A 26,427-nucleotide genomic window follows, 5' to 3' on the forward strand; every position below is an offset into this window, starting at 1 on the left:
GTCCTTAGTGGATAGAATTGCACTTGGTTGTTGAATACTGTTACCTGACCTCTCCATACTAACAAATGGCAAAGAATGTTTGTGTCAATATGTTGGTTCAGATTGGCTTCATACAGGAAGACTTAGTGCCATAAAGAAGCATTCCGTAGGAGGGAGGTTGGCAAATATTATTTAAATATATGTTATTTATTTGTTTGTTTGTTTGTTTGGATAGTAGTTATCTTTATATTTTTCCCTTGCTCTGTGATTATCAAGTTGGTGTGTATGTACCTGTTTCATCAGTATCTTGTCTCTCTGTGTGGCAGAGAATGAGTATGAATTAATTATATATTATAGAACTAACTGTAGTTGGGCTTTTTTGTGTGAGGAGATCATTAGGAAGCAGAGGAAGGCTAGGACTAATTATCAATTTATCTCTTGTTTTATCAACAATCAACCTTAGATTTTTAATAAGTGGAAAACCAGAATCAATGTTACAGACTATGTTAATAATATGCTTTAGTACTATTTTTAAAGAAGAAAGAGTACATTTGATCACAGAAAAGCAGGAAAACATTATTTCGGAGTTCTATTTTTTTATAAATAGAATCCCGAAATTCTTAACATGGTTGAAGGAACAATCCACAAGCAGTGGTTATTCCTTTGCCAGTGGATCTTCAGATTAAGTATCACAATTTTAATCCCAGATTAGTGTGTACAGAGATACACATATATCTGTCTTAATCTCAACTGGGTATATTACTGATTCCTTGAGCAAGCTACTTTCTGAGCAATTGAAATGGCAGTTTAGAATTACCTTGTTACAAATTGTGAATTATTTGTAATTAAACAATTTTTCCAAGAATAGGTATAAGCTTGTATTGTATTAGAATTCTAAATTAACAAGGCATAGGAAATTTATGACAATTTTTACTGTACCATTTTATTTTGCTTCTTGAAAGTTTCTAGTGCTTCTTTATCCAAGTCCTCTCCTGACTTATTGTTGTTTAAACATAAATAGAAAGGTGTACATTTTAGTTCAGTTCTGGGTATCTTGCTCATGATATGGGTTGTGATGTTAGGTATGGGTGTGCCCAACCCCATCAGATCCTTCAGATGTGTTTCCAAATAATTGCAATCCTCACATTATCTCCTTCTTTTTCTCCCCTAGTATCTCCCTAATATATATATATATATATATATATATATATATATATATATATATGAGAGAGATATAATATAAGAGCACATAGTGGCTGGGGAGAAGCGGTGGCAAAAAAAAGCTGTCACATTTAGGACCCTGTTTAAGCTTTGTGAGCTTTGTCAGGACTTGGCTGGCAGGCAACCAAGACGCCTCTCACCCACACCAGCCTTTTCAATAAGGTCAGCGTGGGTGAGAGGTTTTTTGGTTTCTGTTCAACCAGCTGCTCAGTTGCTGCTCCCTTTACAGCTAGTCACCCTGGGAGCAGCAACCTAGGAGCCAGACATCCAGCCAGCTTTCCTTTTGCTGCATGGATAGTGTGGGCAAGAAGGAGAAGCAGGTTTGGCTTCTGCCGCCACTGCTGCCATATTTGCACATGAGAGGCTTGGGAGGGGGTGGCGAGTTGGGCACAGCTGAGGTGGACAGCACTGGCTGGCTGACTGGCTGCTACACAAACACTAGACCTAATACCAATAAATAGCCATGGGATGGAGGGCTACGGTTGTTGTCCAAGAGGATAGGGGGTGGTAGCCCAAAAACCTTGGGGAAGCACTGCTCTAAAGGCACCAGATCCTGTCTGATCTTGGAAATTAAGCAAGTTCATCTCTGGTTAGTAATTGGATGGGAAACCACCAACGAATACCTAATGTTGTAGGCTATATTTTAGAGGAAAGGACTGGCAAAAATGACCTCTGAGAATTATTGCGTAAGAAAACTCTTATGAAATCCATAAATCAACAGGCGCGCACACTGCCACCTCCCGACATGTTTGCCGCATCTGAAAAAGCCTTGTCTCTTTTTAAGGCTACTTTACTAGTAACAGGAATATGTGGCTTTACTAAATGCTAGAGAAAGAATATCACATGGTTCTAGTGCTTTCTTGTGTTGTGCCTCATGTGGCTGCTTTGTGTACTGTTGAGGGCGAGATGGACAGGGTTAGAGTATAGATCAAAAACTCATGATTGCAGTGTTCAAATTTTTGAAAAGAAACCAAAAGTACTTTTGAGAAACCAGGTTACTCCAGGGGCTGTAACTAGCTCATTTTTAAATTATGACTTTTAAACTATAACTAAGCACAGCCTAAACTTAACTTTTCAAGCCACTGACTAAAACACTTTGGCTAACTGCTGGAACTACATGGTTGAATTTGGTACTTGCTGGGATCCAATGCAGAAAGGCCAGAGAGGCCACATTATCTCAAATTGTTTTCCCCCAGGATATTTGCAAATTTAAATCATAGGCGCTTCAAGGGAAGCAAGATTCTGGTCCTTGTCTTGACTGCTTGCAGAGAGGAAGTAGGACACTACAAGGCAAAAAAGGGAGTGAAGAAAGTTCAATTATATTATAGCCAGCCAAGAAGTAGTATTTCAGTCATTAAGTGCTATTGTTTATTATGTGCTAATGAGGAACAAGCACTGTCTCATAATTCTATGAATCATGATGTGTATTATTGTGGGTGGCCTTGTGTCATCCTCTGTGTGAAGGCATTCTCTACTGAAAGGACTGCGCAGTCCAAGTCTTCTTCAAAGGGATTCAAAACCAAAAAAGGAGGAACAGGGAGGGCCTTAGAAGCTTCTCATTAACCGCTGGCAGTTGGATAGCATACTGAGCAGCGGCCACACAGCTCACCTGGCCACAGTCTCTTCACTGTCTATTTTATTGCATTATATAAATAATAGACATTATACCTAAATTTGTATCTCTTTCTCTACCTTACCCATCAACATTAAATAGGGTTGCCAAGTGCCCCTTATTACAGAGAAGTCCCTTATTACAAGGCCTGAAACTTTGGCGGGATACAGACGGGCAGGAGAAGACGTCTTGGAGGTGTATTCTGCTGAATACGGAGCCTCCAGACCGCCCGCCCCGGGGACGTGCTTCAGGTGTCGGGGCTTCCACACGGGGGGCAGTGAAGACGCCTCACCTGGGTCCGTTTCGGACCTGTAGCTTCTATACCGCCGCCTCGGAGGACGCCGCAAAGAAAGGGGCAGCTTCCGCACGGGCGGCCCAAACCGCGGCTTTTTTTTTCCTTTGCCGGCTGGCGGATGCGCAGCTGCAGCGCTAAGCAGCGGCGGCAGAAAGCCTATGGGCACATTTAAAGCGCCCAAGCCCCTTTAAAACTTTTTCCCCCGCTCTGCCCAAGAACAATGGTGGTCTCCTGCCAGCTGGTGATCAGCTGGTGTTGGCATCCTTGTCCGCTTGCACTTTGCCAGTGTCACCAGCATCATAGATGCCTCCTCTCCTTTGGTCCCCGCGCTCCTGCTGAATCTGCAATGCACAGCCACAGCTGTCGCCGCTGCCACCGCTGTCCCCCTGCCATCCCCCATCACCTCCCGTGTACATATGTAAATATTTACAGTTTTAGGGGTTTTTTATTGTTAGGTGAAAATGGCACAGGAATGTGTGTAGGGGTGCACTTTAAAGTCCAAACTTCCCAAGCAGCGCATGCGTACATGTTGCTCTAGGGTTAGGGTTAGGGTTAGGGTTAGGGTTAGGAGTCTTAAAATGCGCTGCAGCTGTGCTGCAGCTTCCACACCTGCATGGCAGCGGACGCTGCAATTAAAGCCTGACTGCAAACTGCGCATGTTCCAAGACCCCAACTCATTATGCGACGCAGCAGACACGGAGCTTTTAAATGGGCAACTTAAATTAGCGGCATAGCAATTCTGGTGTACCGGTGCAGCAGCTCTCATGGCTTCTTCCACTTCTCGATATGTGTCAGCATTCAGGTAGGACTGCTCCAGTTTCTGCAAAATGTTTGGCTGGGACCATATAGCTATGAGGTCAGCCGTCTCAGTATGAGACCAAGACGTCCCCCTGCCTTTTTTCGGGGTGCTGGTGGATGGCTGTGCCATCCTGCCTGGTGGCAAAGGGGAGCCGCCACACAGCTGTGCCAGGAGCAGCCGAACTGTGCCCGTTCCCAGGTGAAAATGGCGCAGGAATGTGTGTAGGGGGTCACTTTAAATTCCAAACTTTCCCTTATCACTTTCTCCAACCAAAACATCCGCCGGCAAAACTTACAACTTCCCGCGATTCTAGCAACGCATGCGCACAAGTGGCTCTAGGGTTAGGGTTACGAGTCTTAAAATGTGCCGCAGCTGTGCCGCAGCTTCCACAGCTGCATGGCAGCGGACGCTGCAATTAAAGCTTGACTGCAAACCACGCATGTCCCGGACCCCGACCCATTATGCGACGCAGCTGACACGGAGCTTTTAAACAGGCAACTTATATTTGCGGCGTAGCAATTCGGGCGTACCGGTGCAGCAGCTTACATACGGAGCTGCGCACGTACGCCGCAAATAAAAAAAAAGCGGAAAAAAGCAGCACCTTTTTAATGCCGCCTCTTCCCGCTTGGGGCGTGCGGGGGGCGTGTTCATGACGGCATTCAGGTAAGGGCCGTCTGAAGGCTCTACCTTCATGACGTCATGAATACACCCCTTTTTGCCCGTCTGTATCCCACCTATGTCTCATATAGAGTAGGTGATTGTCCCTTAGTTTAAAGAATGCTCCTTACCTCAGGGCTAGAAATCTTGTACAGGTTAAGTATCCTTTGTCAGAAATGCTTGGGAGCACAAATGTTTTGGATTTTGGATATTTTCACATTTTGGAATATTTGCGTATACATAATGAGATCTTAGAGATAGAACCCAAGTCTAAACATGAAATTCATTTACTGTACATACTCATGTACAGTTGACCCTCCATATCCACGGATTTGTTATCCACGGATTCAAGCATCCATGGCTTGAAAATCTTTTACAAATATAAAACTTTCAATTAGCAAACCTTAATCAGGCCATTTTATATAAGGGATACCATTTGACTATATGCCATTGTATTTAACAGGACTTGAGCATCCATGAATTTTGGTATCCACGGAGGGTCCTGGAACCAAAACCCAGCAGATACCAAGGGCCCCACTGTATAAGTCTAGAAATTTTAGTCAAAAATTGACCTAAAAAACTTGAGTTGCCTTATCCACAGGTCAATGTCAGTACTGTTCTTTTAACTCTTATTTAAGAAAGGAACCATCCGCTGGTGAAAGGCAAGAGTGTAATCTGTCCTTAAAGCACTGGCACATACACATACCCATTCTCTCATCCATCCGACCTTTAGTGTGAACACAAATGTCTACTGGACTTTTGTAACTACTTTGGCTTTGTTTTCCTTTGCTTCAATCTTTACATCCTTTGTTACATGCCCCTAGGTTTTGTCTTTGACTTATCCAGGGGGTCATATCAAAATCCATAGTTTTGCCCCCCCCCAAACGTGCCCCCGACTTATACATGAAGTCGACTTGTAGTTTATACAATATGTTTTATATACACCTTATACACATACCCTGAAGGTAATTTTTTATATAATACTTCTAATAATTTTGTGCCTGAAACAAAGTTTGTACACACTGAACCATCAGAAGGCAAAAGTGTCACTATCTCAGCCACCTATGTGGATGATTTTGGAGTATTTCAGATTTTGGAATTTTAAATAAGAGATACTCAACCTGTACTTTATGCAGACTCAACTGGATACCAAAAATCTTGTACTTTGGGGTGAGAGCCCTTTAGGAAAAGATGAGGCAGAGGTGCAGGAGCAAACAGGCACATCTGAAACTCACCTCCATTAGAGCTCATCAGATCTCGGATACTCTTCTCTGCCTTAACGTTAATCGATGTTTTCTCCTGAGCACTCCAGCTAGTCAGAATAGATGAGTGGTGAGTAGAGTATAGTCTTTCTTTGCTACCTGCATAAAGACTGCCTGGATGCTTGCTGTTGCTCTGAGTATGTATCTTGTTTGACTGAGTATCTGAGAAGGAAGTAACATTTGAGGATGAAGCAACAAGTAAGATCCTAAGCAACAAGCCCTGCTATCCTTTCCTGGGTTCTGAATGAACAAGACAGCCCTTGAGTGTGGGCTAACTGTCCTTTAGAACATCATTATAAAAGATACAGTTTTATGAACACATTAAAAATTAAGGACAGGTTGTACTTTGTATTCTACAATATTCAGTAATTATAGAGAGAATTTAGCCAAATTCCAGCACTCTGTAAAACCCTCATGATTTTGTTATGAAACTAACACTTGTTTAAATCTTTCTCTGAAATATGGGGTGTCAGCATTTGTTGATATACTTGAAACATTTTCACACTACACTAATATAGTGCTATTATTCCACCAAGCACCATGGTTCCATCCTGTGGAATCCTGGGATTTGTAGTTTGGTGAAGCAGTAGAACACTTTGGCTAACAATTCTAAATGCCGTACCCTACACTACACTGTAAGTCCCAGGGTCCTGTAGGATGGAACCATTGCACTTAGTGCAATAATAGTGCTATAACTCTGTAGAGTGAATGAATCTTTGTTCATTGGTCAGTTTTCATTTTGTGGGCTGCTCCTCAACACAACTGGCTGTTTGCAAAATCAAAGGGTGTAGTCCATATGGCTAGCTTGGCAATGTTTAGAGAAGATATGTGGTTCATGTTTAAAAGCACATTCCCACATCACTGAATTAATAAAGGTTTCATTTAAAAATATATATCATTGTACTTCTATGATAAAACAATGGTAACTGTTTTAAAACCCCAATATAGTAACAACTTCCATGAAAGGATGGAGGACATTCCAGAGTAATTAGTAACTGTGTGATAGTTTCATGCTGTCTTTGCCATGGTGATTTTTCCTAAAAATGCAAATTACATGTTTGAATACAGAATAACATTTTTGCAGTCTACATGGCTCTTTCCTCTCTCTCTCTCTCTCTCTCTCTCTAGACTTTCAACTCTAACCTCAGAACTCAAGCTGAATATTAATAGCTTTTAATGTTTGTTTCTTATATATAGTACAGCTAAATGTATGACTTTTTCTGCATCATTTTGTACAGTAGTTTGAGCAGTTAATTAAAGGAGTATGAAGACCTGGACAAATATAATACAGTACAATACAACATAATCTGCAAATAGAAAGAAAGTGTTGTATTTACAGAAAGTGAGCTTAGTTTTCCTCATGCAACAGGGCATATATTGTACTTCTTCCCCCTTAATGTTAGTTGTACATACAGACCAAAAACCAGCTCCTGCAAGTCAGGTGGAATTTCAAAATAGTATCAGATATAGGGAATGGACGGGAGGTACAATAATCTTGCAGCATGATGAAAGGAGAAACAGGATGAGAGGACCATAAGTGAGCAAAAGAGCTTTTCTGCTTACTTAGAGCCTTATTGCATGAGAAAAGAAAGCTGAAATGGATTGAGAGAGTGGTGGTTTTCTCCTTGCCTCTCCACATGCTGTCCCAGCACTACCATTCTCATTCCAAATGGTTGTAAAAGTTTGCCTTTTGCCAAATGGGTTTTTCCAGGATGACAAAAGAAATGCTTTTACAGTCAGCCCTCCCCATAGTCGGGCTTCCTTCCACAGCTTTGAGCTTCCGCGGAAGGCAAGCCCCAGCAGAGATAATGGGGTGCGTACCCATGCCGCCATGAGCACGCACCACCATGAGCACACACCCCATTATTTTCAATTGGGCTTCAGCATACACTATTTCCCCCATACTCACGGGGAAAATACTTCGAGCTAGTTCCTTCCTCCAACAAACCGGACATGGTACTTTATCACACCACCTCTGGTGCCCAACTTACCTGAGCCAAATTTGGAATTTAGGCTGATTTCATTGCTCTTTCATCGACATTTGGTAATAAACTCCCTGTTAAAAGAAGCATTTTCTGCGTCTTCTTTTTCCATTTTGCCACCATATTTTAGTGGTATGATGGAGGGGCAAACATTGCCTATTGCTGTTCTAGATCGGTGCTACAACCTTTCCCACACATTTTTGGAGAAACCCCCACTCAAATAAGTGAAATGTGCTTATCATTAAACATGCATAATTTTTCCCTGTATCGCACCAGGGCAATTGGGGCTTCCAAATTTAAAGGACAAAAGAGAAAAAAAATTAAAAATGCATTTTAAAAGTGATGTAAACACCCACAACCTGAATATTCTGTTCATTCATCTTCTGTTCCGTTCATGATTCTCCTTTAGAATGCCTTTAATTTCATTGTTTTTCAGTTGTCCAGCTGCTTCTCTGGCTGGATTCCTGTTCCAGATACATTTGAGGAATTATTGGTTTTGGGTCCTGATGGTATTAGTAATATTTTTATCAGAATCCTTTTTTGCATTCCTAATTTTCTGCTTGCATTTCCGCTGTCAACATTTGTGGTCTAAGCTCACTTCATATGGGCAAGATTTCCAGTTTCTGAAGAAAGCTTTTTTATTTCTAATAATTCCCTCACACTGTTCATCAGCCATGCTTCTGACTTCTTGAAGTTCCCTTTAGCATACCTGTGATATGCAGTTTATGCTGTTGTGTGCCTTCAAATCATTTCTAACTTATGGCAACTGTAAGATGAAGCTATCATGGGGTTTTCTGGAGCTGAGAGGGTGTGACTCACCCAAGGTCACCCAGTGTGTTTCCATGCAGAGCAGGGGATCAAATCCCAATCTTCAGTGTCCTAGTCCTACACTCAAACCACTATACCATACTGGCCCTCATGCAGTCTATCTGAAAATCTGTTTAGGTGGGTTTGAGTAGTTTCCAAGCATCCTGGAAATATTGGACCCTTTAGACTTTCAGGGTTTTTTTTTTTTAAGTTTCCACATTTTGGAGAAGTTTTCTCTTGTGAAATCAAGTAGGACTGGGCTGGAATTCACTAGTGCTTTCCTGGCCTCATAGAAATTAAATTTAATAGCATTGTGGCCATTGTTTCCATTTGGTTTGACCATGTTCACATTTCAAACTAGCTATTGGGCACTATCACAGTTAAGTCAGGAGTCACGTTCCACCCCTTGAGTAGGGTATCTAAAAATGTTACCGCTTTGTTACAACTGAAACATTTAGCTAGTAAATATGGTGGTAGTTAAAATACATTATCTTCTTGATATACCTCAGGATCTGTAATTTCATCAGTTCAGGTAATTATTCCTGGCATTGATTTCATAGTGTCTGTGGCCAATTCATCATCTGTTAGCCAACTTTCTGGTAATGAGCCTCCCTGTCCTTATCTAGGGTGATGATCCTCAGTTGGCAAGCGGGCAGTCTATCACCAGAACTGTACTTGAAAATTTATCAGCATAAAAGTATATACTGGAGCTTATAGGGATGTGAGGGAGCACAGCAGGATATGTGTGTGTGTGTGCGCGCGCACGTGTGTGTGTGTACATGCATGCATGCACACACACACTTTCAAGTCTCCTGTTGACGTACGGTGACCCCATAAATTTCATAAGGTTTTCTTAGGCAAGATATACTCAGAGATGGTTTTACCGGATCCTTTCTCTGAAATACAGCCTAGAACACCTGGTGTTCATTGGAGGTCTCACATCTAAGTACTAATGAGGGCTGACCCTACTTACCTTCCAAGATCTGGTGCTCTTAAGGTATTTAGGACATATGTACTTGATGTAAATTTAACTGGAAAAAAATTTGTAGCACCTTTGAGACTAACTGTATGAAAGAAGTTGTAACAAGCTTTCAGAGATTTGGTCTTCCTCAGATGCATGGAGTGAACTGGTGCACAGGAAGGAGCTTTATAATCAGACTGTATGAATAGCCATAGAAATATAAAACTTGTGGGTATTGTTGATGAGTTGAAAAGTTCATTTTAACAAGAGGGACAAAGGCAGGAGGAATGACATTGCTTGACGAAGAGTGGGTGGATGACCACATGAATGGTGGAGAGAGCAATGCAATGTAGTATGAGCATGTTGGGAACCAGAAGGGAGATGTGATAAACTAGCCAAGAGCATCTGCGTGAGGCTGGGATGTTACCGCTGATATATATATATATATATATATATATATATAGTGTGCCATTGGTTAATAAAATATTTGTAGTGTGCCAATAAGCAAAGCCAATCTTTGCTTTCCTGGGGAGTTTCAGAGTTTGAAAGCAGTCACAACAAGGGCCCTGTCCCACATTACCACCAGATGTGGCTATGATAGTAGCAGGAACAAGAAAAGAGTTTTCCCAAATACTTCAAGGACAAGGCAAGCTCATATGGATGAATATGATCCTTCAGATAACCAGAAGCAAAGCCATATAGTGTTTTATAGGCCATAAACAGCAGTTGGACTTGCACTCAGGAACAGACTGGTAGCCAATTGAGCTGTTGTAACAAGGGAATTGTGTGTTGCCTGTAACCAGCTCCTGTTAACAAACTGGCTGCGGTTCTTTGGACCAGCAGAAGTATCCAAAACATTCTTCAGGGAGAATCAAACACAGAGATAATAATGGTAGTCTAACATACACATGCGCAAACACATGAAACCCCTTTTCCAAGCTCTATTTGTCTTCTGCCTGTAACTACTGTTTTATTGTTTTTGGTTTTGTATTTACTTTTTATTTAATGCAATTGATTATCTCTGTACTTTAATTTTGTCTGTAAGCCACTTTCAGTGTCTCTATAAAGCAAATGGAGTATGTGTGTGTGTGTGTGTGTGTGTGTCATGTATACTAACATTGCCACAGTAATGGTTATGTTTTTAATTGTATGTTCCTCTCAAATGGAAAAGGGCTGGAAAAGCAGCACTTAGGAACCTGTTTTGCAGTGGTCTTTGTTCCCCTTCCCTGTGAAAACAGGCAGACAGACAGTTCTATAAACAGCAAATTGGTATGGCTACGTTTCAACAAATAAACTTAACACAATCTTCATGCAGCAAAGTAAAACATGCAAACTCAAAGACAATGCTAAAAAGTTAATTAACTACAGCAGTGTGTCATCTTCTCTTGTCATTTCACCTAAACCCACATACATTCTTTGGTAAAGGAGCAAATGGTGGAAGGGTGAGAAAAACTCAACCTATAATACAGCTCCTTTTAATGTGCTTTCCCTCCCTCATTGAAATTCAGTGGAAACCCCACCATCACTCAATTCAATTGTGAATTAAGCCCCTGGACATTATCGTGTTCAGCATTTTAATAGGACTGGGCATGGGACACTTTAAAGTTGCTTACGGTCTAACTGGCACTCACCACATTATTTCTCCTTTTAAAATCAAAGCTTAGCTATAGTGAAATCTATTTGATTATTCTGATTCTGAATGTGGTAGGTTGCAAAGGGAAGGATGATGGCTTGTTCCCTGAGAGATTTCTAGGATTTGTGCACAGTCCGTCCTCCCCCAGCTTCAGGAAGAAATGTATATACACCATGATGTCTCTCTGCTCAGTCCCCCTCTGTTATAACCTCTTCAGACTTTCCTACTCAAATCTAGTAAAGTCAGGAAAGTACTAGGCTGTTTCAGTTGGCAACCATGAGAACTGTTTGCTTGCCCAGCGCTATGGTATAGTTTAAAAAGCCAAGCTATATATGGCATGGGAGGTGCATTCACAGTCTCTGTACAATGAAAATATAATTGGAAGACTGCGAATGAGTTCCTGAAGTGCTTTTCAAAAAATTGTCCCTCTCCAAATAGCTTTTCTACCCCTGGTTTAAAAAGAGTATTTTTATCAGGAAACACTGACATGCTTAGGAGTAGCAGTGTGGTCTTCTTTCACTGTATTAGAAGGAGCCAAATTTGGAAAAGGTATGGTGTTGTTTGGTGGGTTCTGGGAACTGTAGTCCTATAAAGAAAATATTCCAGCTGGAAAGCTTCCAGAATACCCCAGCCAGCAGTGCAATTACTTTGTCTAGGAGAAATGCCTGAAGAACTGTGTTTTTCTTTTGGAGAAAGGGGTTTTGTAAATCATACTGTTACTATTTGTCTTCCATGAATTACAGTGAAGGTAAAGTCTATGTACCAGCACCAAGATTGGCATGAATATCTACCAATTTGAGGGGGATGTAAGGATAACAGGAAAATCATGGATTGTCCTGATCTTAGTTTTCCCTCACCCAGGGAAAATATACAAGGTCACATCTTTCCACCATCAGAAGGGCAGGTTGGGGACATCCTACTGTTTCTGAGATGTGTCTTGGGGTCATAAGGATTACAGACCAAGTCTCCACCATCACCACCACCCCTCCCCATTGCAGTCAATTGAGCTTTAAAGAGCTTGGCTGGAGTTCTTTGTGTCTTCTCTTCAGAGCAGAATATATTATTATTATTATTATTATTATTATTATTATTATTATTATTATTATTATTATTATTTTGTTGCTGTTGTTGTTTGCCTTCAAGTCATTTCTGTTATAAACAAATAATGGTATAGTAATGCTTGCTGGGGAGTGGTCCAAAAAAAAAGATTTAAATTCCTTCTCTCATTTTAAAGTCCTAGGGGAAAAGGCAAGAAAGCACAGTTCTCAGCTGCTGGGCCTTTGGATGTTTTGATCTTCATCCCCCTGAGGCTCCAGCCAACATGGCCAAAAATTGGAGCTTCTAGAAGATGAAGTCAAATCACCTGGGAAGAAAAGGTTGCGAGCCACTGCAACAGAAAGTCCACAGCAGCAGAACATGTATAGGTATACAATGTAAAATGAGCATCCACTAGCCTTTTCATTGGCTGAATCCACACTTGCAAAATAATTCCACTTCAGTGTGCAGTATTCTGCCATGCCTTGAGCCCATGAATGCTACACTCATCTGTTTTAATTCAAACTCAAACTGGTTTTGGAAGCCACACAGTTCTCCCATCCTAAAGTCACCTTGGTACAAAAGGGTGTTTTAACGTGTTCAACAAACCAGATTTTTTTAGGTCATATGACAGCAAAACAGCTGCACTGTTTGTTTTTCTTCCCAGCATGCATATCCATATCAACCAATAATTGTCCTTGTTTTCCTGTCATTCTTACTGCCCACCTGCATGCCCCATCAAGTGACTTCTTCATTCAGGAGAATTAAACATCTCTTTGCCCCATTTTTGGAAATGTACAGCTTTTAAGAAAGAAAGGAGGACAGAGATAGGAAGAGCATAGTGAGAAGGAAAGAGCAAAAAAGAGTTTGCTTCAGCTCCAGCTGCCACCTTTCCACAGCAAATCACACAAATCTGCCCACTATCCAAAATTACCATCTTAAGCCTCCCGTTCTGCTTTACAAAGGAGCCCCAAGGTCCGGCAGGGGTCTGGTTTGTCTTTACATTCAAGTAATTCCCCACCACCACCCTTTTGACATCCAAGCTCTCTCCCATTCCCCACAATTCTTACTGGGGAATAAACAGCATTTCTGTTCTGTTAATTTCACAGCACTCACTCCCCTTCCCATAAATGCCACTCCATTTTTCATTTCATTCCCACCAGCCACAACTACATACTCAGTACTCTTTCTCCTCCTTTTTTCTTCTGCCGTTCATGGGCTTTCCCGGGGCTACAGCTGGTGAAGTGACTGTATATCAACAGCAAAAAATGACACTTGATGGACAAGGATGCCATGGTAATCTCTCACCAACCTGTTCCACCCTCCAACTACCCCACCCTATTTTTGTCCAAACCCTTCCCCCCCTGCACAAAAAAAACAGGATTTTTAAAAAATCACTTTACAGCCCTCAGTATTTTCACTATGAATCCTGAGAAACATCCTGTATTCAAACAAGATCAGATTTAGATAAATCCAAATTATTTTCAAGGTATGGATTCCACCTTTGATACATCCATTTCACTGACACCATTTCTCTCTTGGTTAAATGATGCCATAATCCATACAGTGGTAAGATGAATTCTGCAGAATGAGTATTAACATAAATATTTCCTGTCACTGGGTTGTCACCAACCTGAATTTCACCAGGATTGAAGGGCTTAGAATTTTTTAAAAAACACTGTGGCCTAGATTCTCTTCAAATAATGCTGTTGAAAAACATTGGTGTAAACAAAAATCAGCATAAACATACGGTTGTAGCAGAACTTGAAAAAGTTCATAACATTCATCATAAGTCCAATCCTATGTGTAAAGTGTTCATTAAACATTGCTTTGAGGGGCATATTTTAATATGATATAAGTGAATGTATAAAGGGACACAGTCCTGAACAGAATTATTCTGTTTAGTTCATTGTTTCCTCTGCCCTAGATTTTGCAACTATGAGTGTCCTAACTCATTCTACAGGCTTTGTGGGAATTTGGCAGATAGCCTAAATAAGTGGGATTCCTAGTCCTTCGAATAGTGATTGAATGACATATAGTGCTAACGTCTTCAGCAAATCTAGGAATTGGGTGACATCCAAGTAAAGAAACAATGGTAGCTGTGACACATGGATAAACTATGCACAACACTCCAACGTTTTTGAAAAGTTCCCGCTGTGAGAGCTGCTCCCGATGAAATCACCAAATTGCTCTTTCAGTTTTTCCAACGTTCAAGATGCGTTTGAGGTATTTGGTATAATGCTGGGGGGGGGGGGGGGAGAGAGAAAGAGAAAGAAAAAAAGGTTGCACCTGAACCCCAAAGTGCATCTTGAAATTCAAGGAAACTGAAAAAGCTGGTTGACTGTTGCAGTTGTGTCTGTAGTTTCCTGCTTGGAAACAAAAACTGTGACTGTGGGAAGGCCAAAGAGAATCTGCTCTTTGCTTTCCCCAGCCTTTTTGGCAGAAGGAAATTATATCTGCAAAAATTCATGGAGGAAATAGGATGAAAATAGTGGAGTGAAGCTAGTTTGGAAAAATCAAAGGGAAGATTAAAAATGGCTTTAAAACAAGATATGAAGAAAGCAATCCTACTTGTAGAAATTGGTAGAAAGGGGACTACAGCTAGAAAGAGAGAGTTTAGATACCCTGCATAGTGATTTTGGTGACCACAGTAGCCCCTATGGTCACGATCTGAGCGTGCTTTATATTCAGCCTACCAGACAGGGCATTTTAGTACCTCCACAGTCACATTTTGTTGCAAAGTTCACACAGAGGTAGTCTATAAGATTTTATAACCACATTATTTCAAGAGTTTTAAACAATGTTCCTCAATTTAAGCCATCTGTCCTGTACAGTTTCTTTTCTACAGACAAAAAACAAAAAGTTTTCAGCAAATCTATTATACTTTACAAATGTTTATTTTTGCCCCACATATATTGGTACAAAAAAAAATCCCATGCCGTTTTGTGCTTGAAACATGGTGCATAGAAGCTGGTGGGAGTGAAGGATGAGATGTCAGCCCTCCTCATGCTCAAAGTTGGAAGAATCAATCCCACACGTGGAAGGATCAAGCAGAGAGGCTGATCCCATAAAAAAGAGAAAGGGAAGGGGTAAGAAGGGAAAGGCATCTAGCAGCATCTTTAAGACTAGCTGATTTTTATTTTAGCTTGAACTCTCTCATGGATATCAGTCCACTTCTTCTGATGCAGTACAGAGTGATATTAACGCTTAAAATTATTAAGCATATTTATACAGTTGTAGGAGTTGGGTAAAAAGTAATAGGATCCAGAAAAATATAAACAATGAGCCTTATTTAAGATCTTTTAAGAGGCGTGCATGGAACAGACATCCAAAGACTGTGCTTATTATAAAGAAGTCAGGGATGTTGCCTGGGAACACCCAGCCCAAAGAAGGTTGCAAACCACAAAACTGTGCTGGAAAACTTTGAAGTGCTCTTCACAGAAAGCCTCTTTTACTTCATGATCTGTGAAACAAATAGAGGCATGATGTGCAGACCATAAAAACAGCTGTTTTCCTTCAGGGTTTATATTTGTTCCCTAATTTTTGGATTCCCAACAAGGGTTATTTGTTTGCAACTGGAAGCGATTATAGTATTTTTAGGACACCGAAATCATGTTGGTTATGTTTGGGGAGGAGAAAAAGATGATTTATCAGCTACTCAAATGTTTCACCTCATATCAACATCTGTTTACTGGCTCTGGTTGTTTGAGTATTGTGGAAGGCCCTTCATTCTACTTTCACAAACATTGCTGTGGATTTAGGGCAGCCTTATCCCCTGAAATACACTGGAATTCCCATGGGGACAGTAAATACCTCAGAGGTCACACACTGCAGTTATCTTGCTGTTGCAAATCAGATGATTTTAGTGCCTAGATGGGAGGCTGTAAGAACCCTATAGACCAATGGTTCTAAATACTGAGTTGCTGATGTTGTTGGACTTCAGCTCCAGGTGCCCTAGTGAGTATGGCCAGGTCAGGGACTCTGGGAGCTGCAGTCCAACATTTGGGTGACCCAAGGCTGGGAACCACTGCTACAAATAGTGCCCCACATGATTAAAGAAAAGTAGAGAACCAGCATGGTGTAGTGATTTGAGTGTTAGACTACAACTCCGGAGACCAGGATTCAATTCCCAGCTTGGCCATGAAACCCACTGGGTGACCTTGAGCAAGTCACACTTTCTCAGCCTCCGAGAATAGCAATGGCAAACCTCCTCCAAAGAAATTTGCCAAGAAAACTCCATGACAGGGTCACCTTAGGGCTGCCATAAGTTGGAAATGGCTTGAAGGCACACAAAAAGAATATAAATGTATTAAATGAATGCATAAGTCCTTGTATGTGAATAATATATATGACACATGTCACAGAACATTAGCCTGAATCAGCCTTGCCAATTTCAGTTACAAAGGTAGAACTGTGATAGATGTGTAAAAATAGATACATTCTAAAAAAAAAAAAAAAACAATTCTTAATTTTTCCAGTGAAGGCAATCTGGCCACTAAACAAGTGGTTTTCCTTCAGAGGCCTGTCATGTGGAATCCAGCTACTCAGACACCTGAGGTAAGAATGATGATCTCTTTAAGTATGGAGACACACACAAAACCAAACAGATGTGGAAACATGTCCATTAATTAACTTGCTGCATCATTTGTTCTTAATGGTACTAACTGTAATTGTGCAGAGGTTTCTGAAGAAGTGGAGTTCAAAGCAAAAACCAGAAGGTGGGGTCCAGAGATGGGTGAGTTAGTCTGCAGAGCTTTTCTGAGTCGTCCTTTCCTCCCATTTCAGCACCCTGCTTCCCCAAAAGCCACTCCTGAAGGTCAGAGGACCTTCTCAAATGGTATGTGAGAGGGCAAAGTGAGTGGCGGTGGAAGAGAAAAGTCAGAAAAATCTTGTGCATATCTGCTTTGTACAAGGATAATTTTTTTTTGGCATGTACGAGACGGCTCGGGAACCATCTCAGAGCATTTGATTCAGATAGCCTTGTCTGACTTGTGTATCTTTTCTCCCGCTTTCTTCTGAGAGGAGCTTGCTACTTAACAAACAGGCTAAAATATGCTGGGGAAATTCTCCTTGGTTTGTTTCTAACCATTTGGCTTCCAAAGGTTTTAGTTGGATGTCCTGCAAAACCACTGGAAAAAGGCCCCTGCAGTCCAAGGCAACTGTACAAATTCTGCCTGCCCTGGCTGGGAAAGAAAGGTTTTCATTATCAGCAGAGCAGCCGAATCTCCCCTCCCTCCCCCCCCCCCCCACCTCCACAATAAGGAGCATATTGTGTGAAGTTATGCAACAGCTAGGATGAGCTATCTGACAGACTATTACCCATTTCCTCATGGAGTGAAAAAATACATTAAAAATGAAAGACTCAGAATAGCCTTTGCAGTTGCTGACCTCAGATGATCTTGGAGCCAGCTGGGTGCATTCCCTGTAATTATGATCAGAGCAAAACCCATCCTTACCATTGTGCAGCTGTTTGATCCGGGTGTGAGGCTAAGGCAGCAACAACTGCTTTTGTGGCCTGCAGTAACCCTCCAGACACAGAATCACCACGGGTCAAGTACTGCGTTATTCACATGATCTTTCCAGGGCATCTTTACATGCTACAGTTATGGATCTCTAAAAATACCACCGCTACTTGCAAATTCTCCTTGCTATATTGTTATTTGGCAGCATACTAAACTGGTGTTTCTTGGCTTAAACAGCCAAAATACTTTCAGAAGCATTGGCAAATGAAAAATTCCACAGAGTTTTTGTACAATCGCTCCCTTTCTCTGTCTCTGTCGGCCGTCGATTATTCAACTGCTACCCATTTGAAGTCACAGTGGAGACCTCCCTGGTATTGCCAGTTCACATTACTGGAGAGGTTATCCTTCAGTTTGGCTCTATTGATGAGTTGCAACTAAAAAGGACAACTGAACATAGCTTTCTTGCTCACTGCCTTAGGCTGTGGAACTCACTGCCGAGGGAGATGACAAAAGAGTTTTTTATTCTTGCACATCTTTTTAATTTAAACTGGATTGCTGTGGAAGGAGTGTTTTTCCTCATGTTATTGATCGGTTTTAATTATGTGTTAAATAGTTTTATGGTTTAAGTGAATCAATTTGGTTTTATCTTTGTTAGCTACCTTTGGGGCCACTATTTGAGAGAAAGGCAGAGTATACATCCAATAAATTGTTGCTTGATGTTAACTACCTTCAAGTCAACTTCAACCCATGGCAACACTATGAGTGAGGCCTCCAAGTTACCCTGTCCTCAACTGCCCTGCTCAACTCTTGCAGATTCATGGTTGTGGCTTCTCTGAGTGAGTCTATCCATCTGGAATACAGTCTTCCATTTTTCCTATTGCCCTCTACTTTACCAAGCATTATAGTCTTTTCTATTGAGTCCTTTCTTCCCCTGATATGGTCAAAATATGACCACCTCAGTTTAGTCATCTTTGCTTCCAGGGAGAGTTAAGACCTGATCTTCTCGTAAGACTCATCCATCAGTCTTTTTTGTGGTCACTGGTATTTTCAGAACTCTTCTCCTGGACCATATTTCAAATTATTTTCTTCTTGTCAGCTTTCTTCACTGTCCAGCTCTTCAACCATACATAAAAATGGGAAATACAATGGCATGGACAATCCAAACTTTAGTATTTAATAATGTAGCTGGAAACCTCGTGGATTCCATAATGTCGCACCAGGGTTGTTCCTTAGCAGGTGCACCAGAAATCGATTCACTGCAAAACTGAGAAGTTGTGACTCTGTTTTTTCCAGTCATGCTTGTTCATTTGTTTCCTTGTGCTTGCAACTCAAGCATACAGTATTTAACAGTTTTAGAACTGGGCACCCATTACGTATACTAACTGAATGTCAGTAGCTAGGCTTATATAGCTAGAGACTATGCAAATCAAGTGTTGCATTCATTGCTCTGGAAAACTCTGATGTAATAGCCAGTTTTTGGGCCCACAGCTTTCTTTCTGCCAAATAAAAAATACAGTGGAAAAAACACTGGTATTATGTAGCACAAAGAGCCAGCATGGTGTAGTGGTTTGGATGTTGGACTATGGGCGAACAAGGTTCAACTCCCCACTCAGACACAAAAACCCATTGGGTGTCCTTGGACAAGTCAAACTCTCAGCCTGCAAGGTAGAACTTTATCGTGGCTTTTAAACTGCCATAAAACTGGCAGGACAAACTTCCCCTTCTAGTGTTCTCAACAAAGCTGCTACCTTACTCAACAAGGATGCCATGAAGAAGAAGGACAGGTTGCATACCTGAAACTGTAGTTATTCCAGTGTTCATCTATGAATTCACACAAACCTGCCCATCCACCCATCTGATGTGCCCTGCATCTACCACCCAAAATCTTGCCCAGCTATTCTAGAAAGGCACAGGACCAGCTATGTGAATTCAGATTACATCTCTTTCTCTCTCCCCCTCTCTTTCTACTTCTATTTCTATTTCTTCGTCTTCTAACTTCAGGCTTTTCCTGAAGGCTTACTGATATTATGTGGTCTGACTTTACATTATATCCCTTGGCTGCTTTTGCTACATTTCCTCACTATAAATGCCACCTCATTTCTTCTTAGAATTTTCATTTCCAGAGTAAAACACAGTGTAATTGTCCGATTTAAAATGTCCCACTTACCCTAATGTTTATACATTCCATTTCTTGTTTTACTACATCTACCCTCCCTTTATTCATGCTTCTCACATTCCACATTCCTATAATATGTATTGCACAGCCTCTGATCTCATCAACAGTTGCACACCCCCATGGTTTGAGTTTAGCCACAGTACTACTTGTAGTTATTCTCTGCTGTACCCCAGTAGCTCATTTTGTATTGTCTCATCATAGGTTTTTTGTGGTAAAAGATCTTTCAAAGGATGTTTACCATGCCCCTCTCTGCATGGTACTAACAAGTGTTAGCTATGGTGCCACTACCATTGTCTCTGAGAGATTATCAACCAGTGTCACACAAACACACACACACACGTTGTCCAGTAGCTGTTTAGCATTGTTAATGTGTCTCCTCAGCAAATGTGTTTGACAAAGAAGACCCTGCAGCAGCACTGCTGCCACCAGCAAAGCCTTTTGCCTCACAGCAACATGTAATCTCATCACCATAAAAAGGTTGTTCCATCCATGTCAAACTAGATCCCTTTATAAATTTTGCTGTTCATTGAAATAAGTCATTGTTTTTCAGACAAGGATTTCCTTAATTGACTGTTATAAATGACTTATTAATTGTGCTAATAATAATTTGCCTTAATAATCCAGATAAGAATCTATATGCACATATATCCAAATCAGTTACAGCTTTCTGTTCCTGGCTAAGAATGCCCTCCAAGAATGGAATTATTCTGAACATGTAGTATTTTTAGGTCACTCTAGCTCAAAAATAGGCTTTCAAGCCCAACCTCACAGGGATATGCAGTCTGGTGCCCTCTGGATCCTTTGAGCTACAAATCTCATCACTCCCTCACTGACCATTGCCATGCTGGCTGAGTCTGATGGGAGTTGTAGTCCAAAGCATCTGGAGGTCATTTGACTGGCTATTCTTGTACAGTATAAGACGTCATTAAAGATCCTTTAGCACAAGAGATGGTGTACACTTGTGCTGGAGTGCAAGGTTCAGTGCTTGTTGAATCAGTTGTCGATCTCTACTACAATGTAAGAGTGCTGTACAAAGTTACTTCTTGGCAGAATTCCCTCCAGCTCACTTACTCAACATTGAAAGGCTTTTCAGTCTCCTGGGAACTTGGCTCTATTTGGTGCTGGCCACACATAATTATGAAGACAGGGAGGAACAAGTGCATGCCAGAATTGGATCTGAATTTAGATGCACACAATAAGTAATTATGTTCTTATCATTGCAAAGGAAATGTATAGGATCAGACTGTAAATTCTGCAGATCTTCAACTGGTGTCCATGGTTCTAAAATTCAGCTCATGTTTCATCAGATCCTTGTCCTTGCAAATAAATTTTCTGCAGTTTAACAACTTTCTAATTCAAAGTACCATTTTTATTTCAGAAGAAAAACACCAGGCAAGTCAGAGGAGAAAAAGGCAAAGTTTCAAGCAGAAGTGTTGGATTAGACACTACTACTTCCACACCTGCACAAAACACACACCCCACAGATGAGTTTCTTCTGTCATCACCTACACAATGCTGGGCTAAGGATGAATCTGCCCAATATGGAAGCTTCCATGGATTCAGCAGAAGTGATGGCATGTTAAGGGAACTGGATGATGGACAGTTTGACCAAGAAGATGGAGTCACTCAGGTCACTTGTATGTGATCAGAAACTTGATTAGAGGGACTTGTATATATTTCAGTGACATGTAAAAATAGAATTTACATTTTTATATACATTGGCAGTTTATGAAAACCTTGTACTTCTATTTCGCTCTAAATTTGTGCCCATAGAAGACTCCATTTGTGTAGTGTGTAATGAAGGGTTCAGTTTGAATTAGTCTACTTTATTGCTCCTAGAACAGTACTATAAGCCACTGATAATGATTTCAGCAAGCATCTTTGACAAATGGACAAGAAATAACTGCAGATGGGTACTGGCTTCCACTCTCCTGAAAAACATAACACTTTCTCCAGAGTGTTGAAATAAAATACAGTAATTTTTTTTGTAAAAACAGGCTATTTTAGATTTCATAAAATTTAAAAATAAAGCTGTACCTAAAGATCTTGTGTCCTTTTCAAGTTTCTGGTTTAACCTCACACTGTGTTTGAGTCCAGCACTCAATAATATAAAATTCATACTTAAAAGTCATTGGAGTGGCGCTATGAGACTGTTAGGCAATACACTCTCTGTGTCTAAAGATCATGACCACATTTTAGCCTGACACCTTCATTCACTTTTCATGAGTCATGTGAACTTGTCTTATACTTCAGGTTAATCAAGATGACAACTATAAACTTGAATCTATTGCACAGTAAAATGTGAAATACACCAGCTGATTAGGGGTGGGATAATTATTGGGATCAGAGCAACCATGTGAGAAATTTAACCAATGTGATATCTTCTCAGTGCAAATGGTACCTGTAGAGAGTACCTCAGTACCACAGAAAAAGCTACATCTCCTCTCAATGAGTGTTCCAGTTCATTCCCAGCCCTCCCTCCCATTTGAATTTTTAATAAAACCAACCCTGCATATTAGCATGCGATATGCCAGGTCTATGTCAGGCTATTGGTCTCTTCATCTTACCACTGTTTAGTTCAATGGTCCCTACCCCGGGTCCTACACATTTAAAAAACCTCTAGCCCCTACTGTACCTGATCATTGAGAACGATTGGAACCCCAGACTCTAGCTTCCACAAAATGTCTTTAGTAGCTCTGTCCTCTGTTTGGTATCAACAGCACCTTTGTTTACTTTGAGAATAAAGTAACATCAAGACCTGCATAACTGCTACTATTGAAATACACCACTTCTCATCAGCTTAAAACAGAATATCTTCTATTCTGATTACAAATGCTTAAGTAGGAAGAAATATTTACATATATTTCTGAGGAGCACTGTGTTCAAGGAGAACTATTCCTAAGTAAGAGTACATCTTAGTTCACGTCACTAAATGAAGGAAGCTAAGAGAATGGCAAAACTATATTGCATCCTAAACCTGTATTAGTCAAGCCCAATAGATTAAAGTGTTCTGTTAACTTACAGTAAAGGGGGGGGGGAGAGGATTAAAGTGAGAAGGCAGAAGTTGACATACACGTTCCAGTACTGTTACTAACATCAAAAAGTAAAGGTTTGCAATACTTTACAGTTATCAGCTCAGCAACAGTTCAAACGTGTGTGTGTGTATATATATAATAAATCTTCATCACACTGTTTGAATACTATTTAAGATGTAGTTTTTTTAATATAGGTTAGAACAGATTCTAGTATGCTGTATCCAAATAAAAGGCCTTAGGTTTTTCATAGTTAGAATGTATTGCACAGATCATGTTGTCTTGGTGGACTACTTTGACTTCAAATAAAATTCTCACGAATTGAATGTGGGACAAATCAAATCTCATTTGAGTTCCACCCAGATGCTTTTCACCTTTCAGGTGAAGGGTCTAAGGACCTGCTAAAAGCAAACATGGTGTAGTGGGAATTCAAATCCAGGAGAATTCAAACCCAGGATATCAGGATTTGAATTCCTACCCAGCCATGGAAGCTACTGGTTGTCTCTGGGCAAGTCAGACTCTTTCACACTTACAGAGTAGTAGTAAACCTACTCTGAAAATATCTTGTTGATAAAGCCCTGTCATGGGCTTGACTTAAGCTTGTCATAAGTCAGAAACAACTTGAAAGCATACAACTAAATAGCATCTGTTAAACTTGTCTATTTTGCACATATGGGAAAGGTCAAATAACTTTCCTGTAAGGTTGCACTAGTAATAGTAACTAAGATTTGTTTGAAAACCACTAGTTTATTTACTGTAAGTTTAGTAGCATTTAATGTATTGTTGGACCTAAAAAGGCTCTTTAAATTCTGGGTTTTTTGTTGTTGTTTTTTAATGCTGTATTTAGGCCTGAGCTAAATAAAGAAAAACTGATCCCACTTGTCTTGCTCTTGTCATTCTTAAGAACACTTTCATTTAAGTGTCCTCCCCTGATTAGCAAAGTGGTTCTCGCTAGTTACACTGGATCATTTCAGTAGCATACGAAACATATTCTGAATTCAGTAATCCCATTTCATTCAAAAACTATCTATTACTCAAACAGGGTCTACTCCTTCATACGAAATCCTTCAACTTATTTGCTACACTAGTATGTCCTATTTGTCTTTGACTAATTTTTGTAAGCATATACCAATTTAATGAAATATACTACACTTTTTGATCCCATAACACAGATTCTGTTTCTTCTTTAAGAGCAGATGATCAACTGATGAACAGAATTAAAGTGTTCTCATAATGACAGTGTCTTTTATTGACACCTCACTCAGTACTGCATAGTGGAAACTATACTATCAATGCCACTGCCCACTTTTTCTTTTTTGCTACTTCATATTGTCACACAAGTACATATTTCCTTGTACAGTGCACCCACATTATATGCAGGCACGCTATATGCAGCTTTGAGCATATGCACAAAACCTCGCAGGGTGCAAAGGATGAAGTACGCACTCTTTTCGACGAAGTATGCACTCTTTTGACTGAGGGTGCAATCTCACCTGTTGACTCCTCTGAAACCCCTAGATGTTTCTTTTCCAGATACTTTACAGTTCCCAAGGCCAATGGGGGCATTAGACCAATTTTAGACCTGAGGTCCCTCAACTCCTACTTGGTCTATCGTCGATTCCGCATGGTAACCCTTGCCTCTATTCTGCCCTTGTTGCACCAGGGTCTGTGGTTCGTGACGGTCGACCTGAAGGACGCCTACTTCCACGTGGGGATTCGAGAGAGTCACCAGAGGTTCCTATTGTTTGCCATCGGTCTCAACATGTACCACTACAGCGTCCTCCCCTTCGGCCTCTCCACAGCTCCAAGAGTCTTCACCAAGTGCATGGCTCCAATCATGGCCTACCTACACCAGCAAGGCTCCAGAGTCTTCCCGTACCTGGATGACTGGCTCCTCGCAGCCCCTTCCATGGACGAGTTGCAAAGAGATGTTGGCTTCACCTTGTCACTCCTCTCATCCCTCAGGCTCATAGTGAACTTGGAGAAATCTCATCTCACTCCAGCCAAACAAATCGAGTTCATCGGCACCGTCTTCGACTCTGAAGACTGTGTCACTTATCTCCCTCAGGACTGTTTCCACGCTCTCTGTTCCTCGGTCAGGATTTGCCTCGCCCACAGGCGAGTGAGGGCCAGGGATGTCCAGGTAGTGCTGGGACACATGGCTTCCACGACGTTCGGTTTAGGCCCCTCCAATCATGGTTCCTGTCTACCTTCAACTCAGTGACGGACCTTCCCCCCAAGTGGCTCACTGTCCCGAGACCTGTCGCTTGCTCCCTCCGTTGGTGGCTCGACTCCTGGAACATCTGTGCCGGCATACCTTTTTCTCCTCCTCAGCCTCAGGTCACCCTGACCATGGACGCTTTGATGGAAAGATGGGGCGCCCACATGCCAGGACTCCTCATCAAGGACAAGTGGTCCCCGGATGAACAGTCTCTCCACATCAACGCCCTCGAAATGTTGGTGGTGGAAAAGGCCTTGAGAGCATTCGAGATGAGCCTCTCTGGCAAAGTAGTGCTGCTGTTGACAGATAACACCACAGTCATGTACTACCTCAACAAGCAAAGTGGCACCAAATCACAGACCCTGCTAGACATCACACTCCAGATCCGGGAATGGTGCATCCCGAGAGGGATTCTGCTCCAAGCAATCCACTTGCCAGGAGAGGAGAATGACTTGGCTGACCAGCTCAGCAGGTCTTCCACCATCTGTCATGAGTGGAGACTCCACCCCGAGATGGTCCACGACCTCTTCAATCGGTAGGAACTCCCCAGATCGACCTCTTTGCGACCACTCTCAACAGCCACTGTCCCCAGTTGTGCTCCCAAGCGCACAACAAAAACGGCCTCAGAGACACATTCGGCTTCTCTTGGTCAGGAGAGATGCTCTACACCTTCCCCTGTTTCCTCTGATCACCAGAGTGGTCTCCAAGATGATGAGGGACTGCTCGGATGCCATGCTGATCACTCCCTGGTGGCCCAGACAGCTGTGGTTTCCATCCCTGCTCCACCTCTCCAAGCAGAGAGACTTTCTCCGCCTCGAGTTCCATCAGGACCACCTCACTCTCCAGAATGCACAGAGTTTCTCCACACAGTGCAGAATACTGACTGGCACAAAACAGTACATACACATACATGGCTGTGCAGGGATTCAAACTCTGGTTTCCACAGTTGTAGTCCAATGCCCAGACCACTACATTAAGCGCATTTATGGAAATGTAACTAATACAGTGGACCCTTGGCATCTACTGGGGTTGGGTTTCAGGATCCTCCGTGGATAACAAAATCCGTTGATGCTCAAGTCTCATTAAACACAATGGCATGGTAAAATGGTGTGCCTAATATAGGCAAAATCAAGCTTTCTCTTTGAGAATTTATGTATTTTAAACATTTTCAAGCTGTGGATGGTTGAATCCAATGATAAAGAATTTGTGGATACAGATGACCAACCTTAAATAAATATTGTATGTCCATGCAGAAATAGCACTGGCCAATGTCAGATAGAATTTCGTAGGGGA

The 26,427-nt window shown here is 41.4% G+C and overlaps 1 protein-coding gene across 2 annotated transcripts in view; it reads left to right on the forward strand.

Moving 5' to 3' along the window:
• Positions 1-23,706, forward strand: part of RFTN2 (raftlin family member 2) — a 45,439-nt gene extending 21,733 nt beyond the window's left edge. The window contains exons 8-9 of one of the 2 annotated variants that reach the window (XM_089523239.1): positions 16,722-16,800; positions 21,260-23,706. In XM_089523239.1, coding sequence (XP_089379365.1) covers positions 16,722-16,800; positions 21,260-21,526 — 346 coding nt within the window. In that variant the 3' untranslated portion in view covers positions 21,527-23,706. The remainder of the gene's footprint in view (positions 1-16,721; positions 16,801-21,259) is intronic. The other variant, XM_089523240.1, reaches the window with a different exon arrangement.
• Positions 23,707-26,427: the final 2,721 nt, after the last annotated feature.

The sequence above is a fragment of the Sceloporus occidentalis genome, unplaced genomic scaffold, assembly GCF_023333645.1.
Source record: "Sceloporus occidentalis isolate IW3139 unplaced genomic scaffold, rSceOcc1.0.p SCAF_4, whole genome shotgun sequence".
NCBI lineage: Eukaryota > Metazoa > Chordata > Lepidosauria > Squamata > Phrynosomatidae > Sceloporus > Sceloporus occidentalis.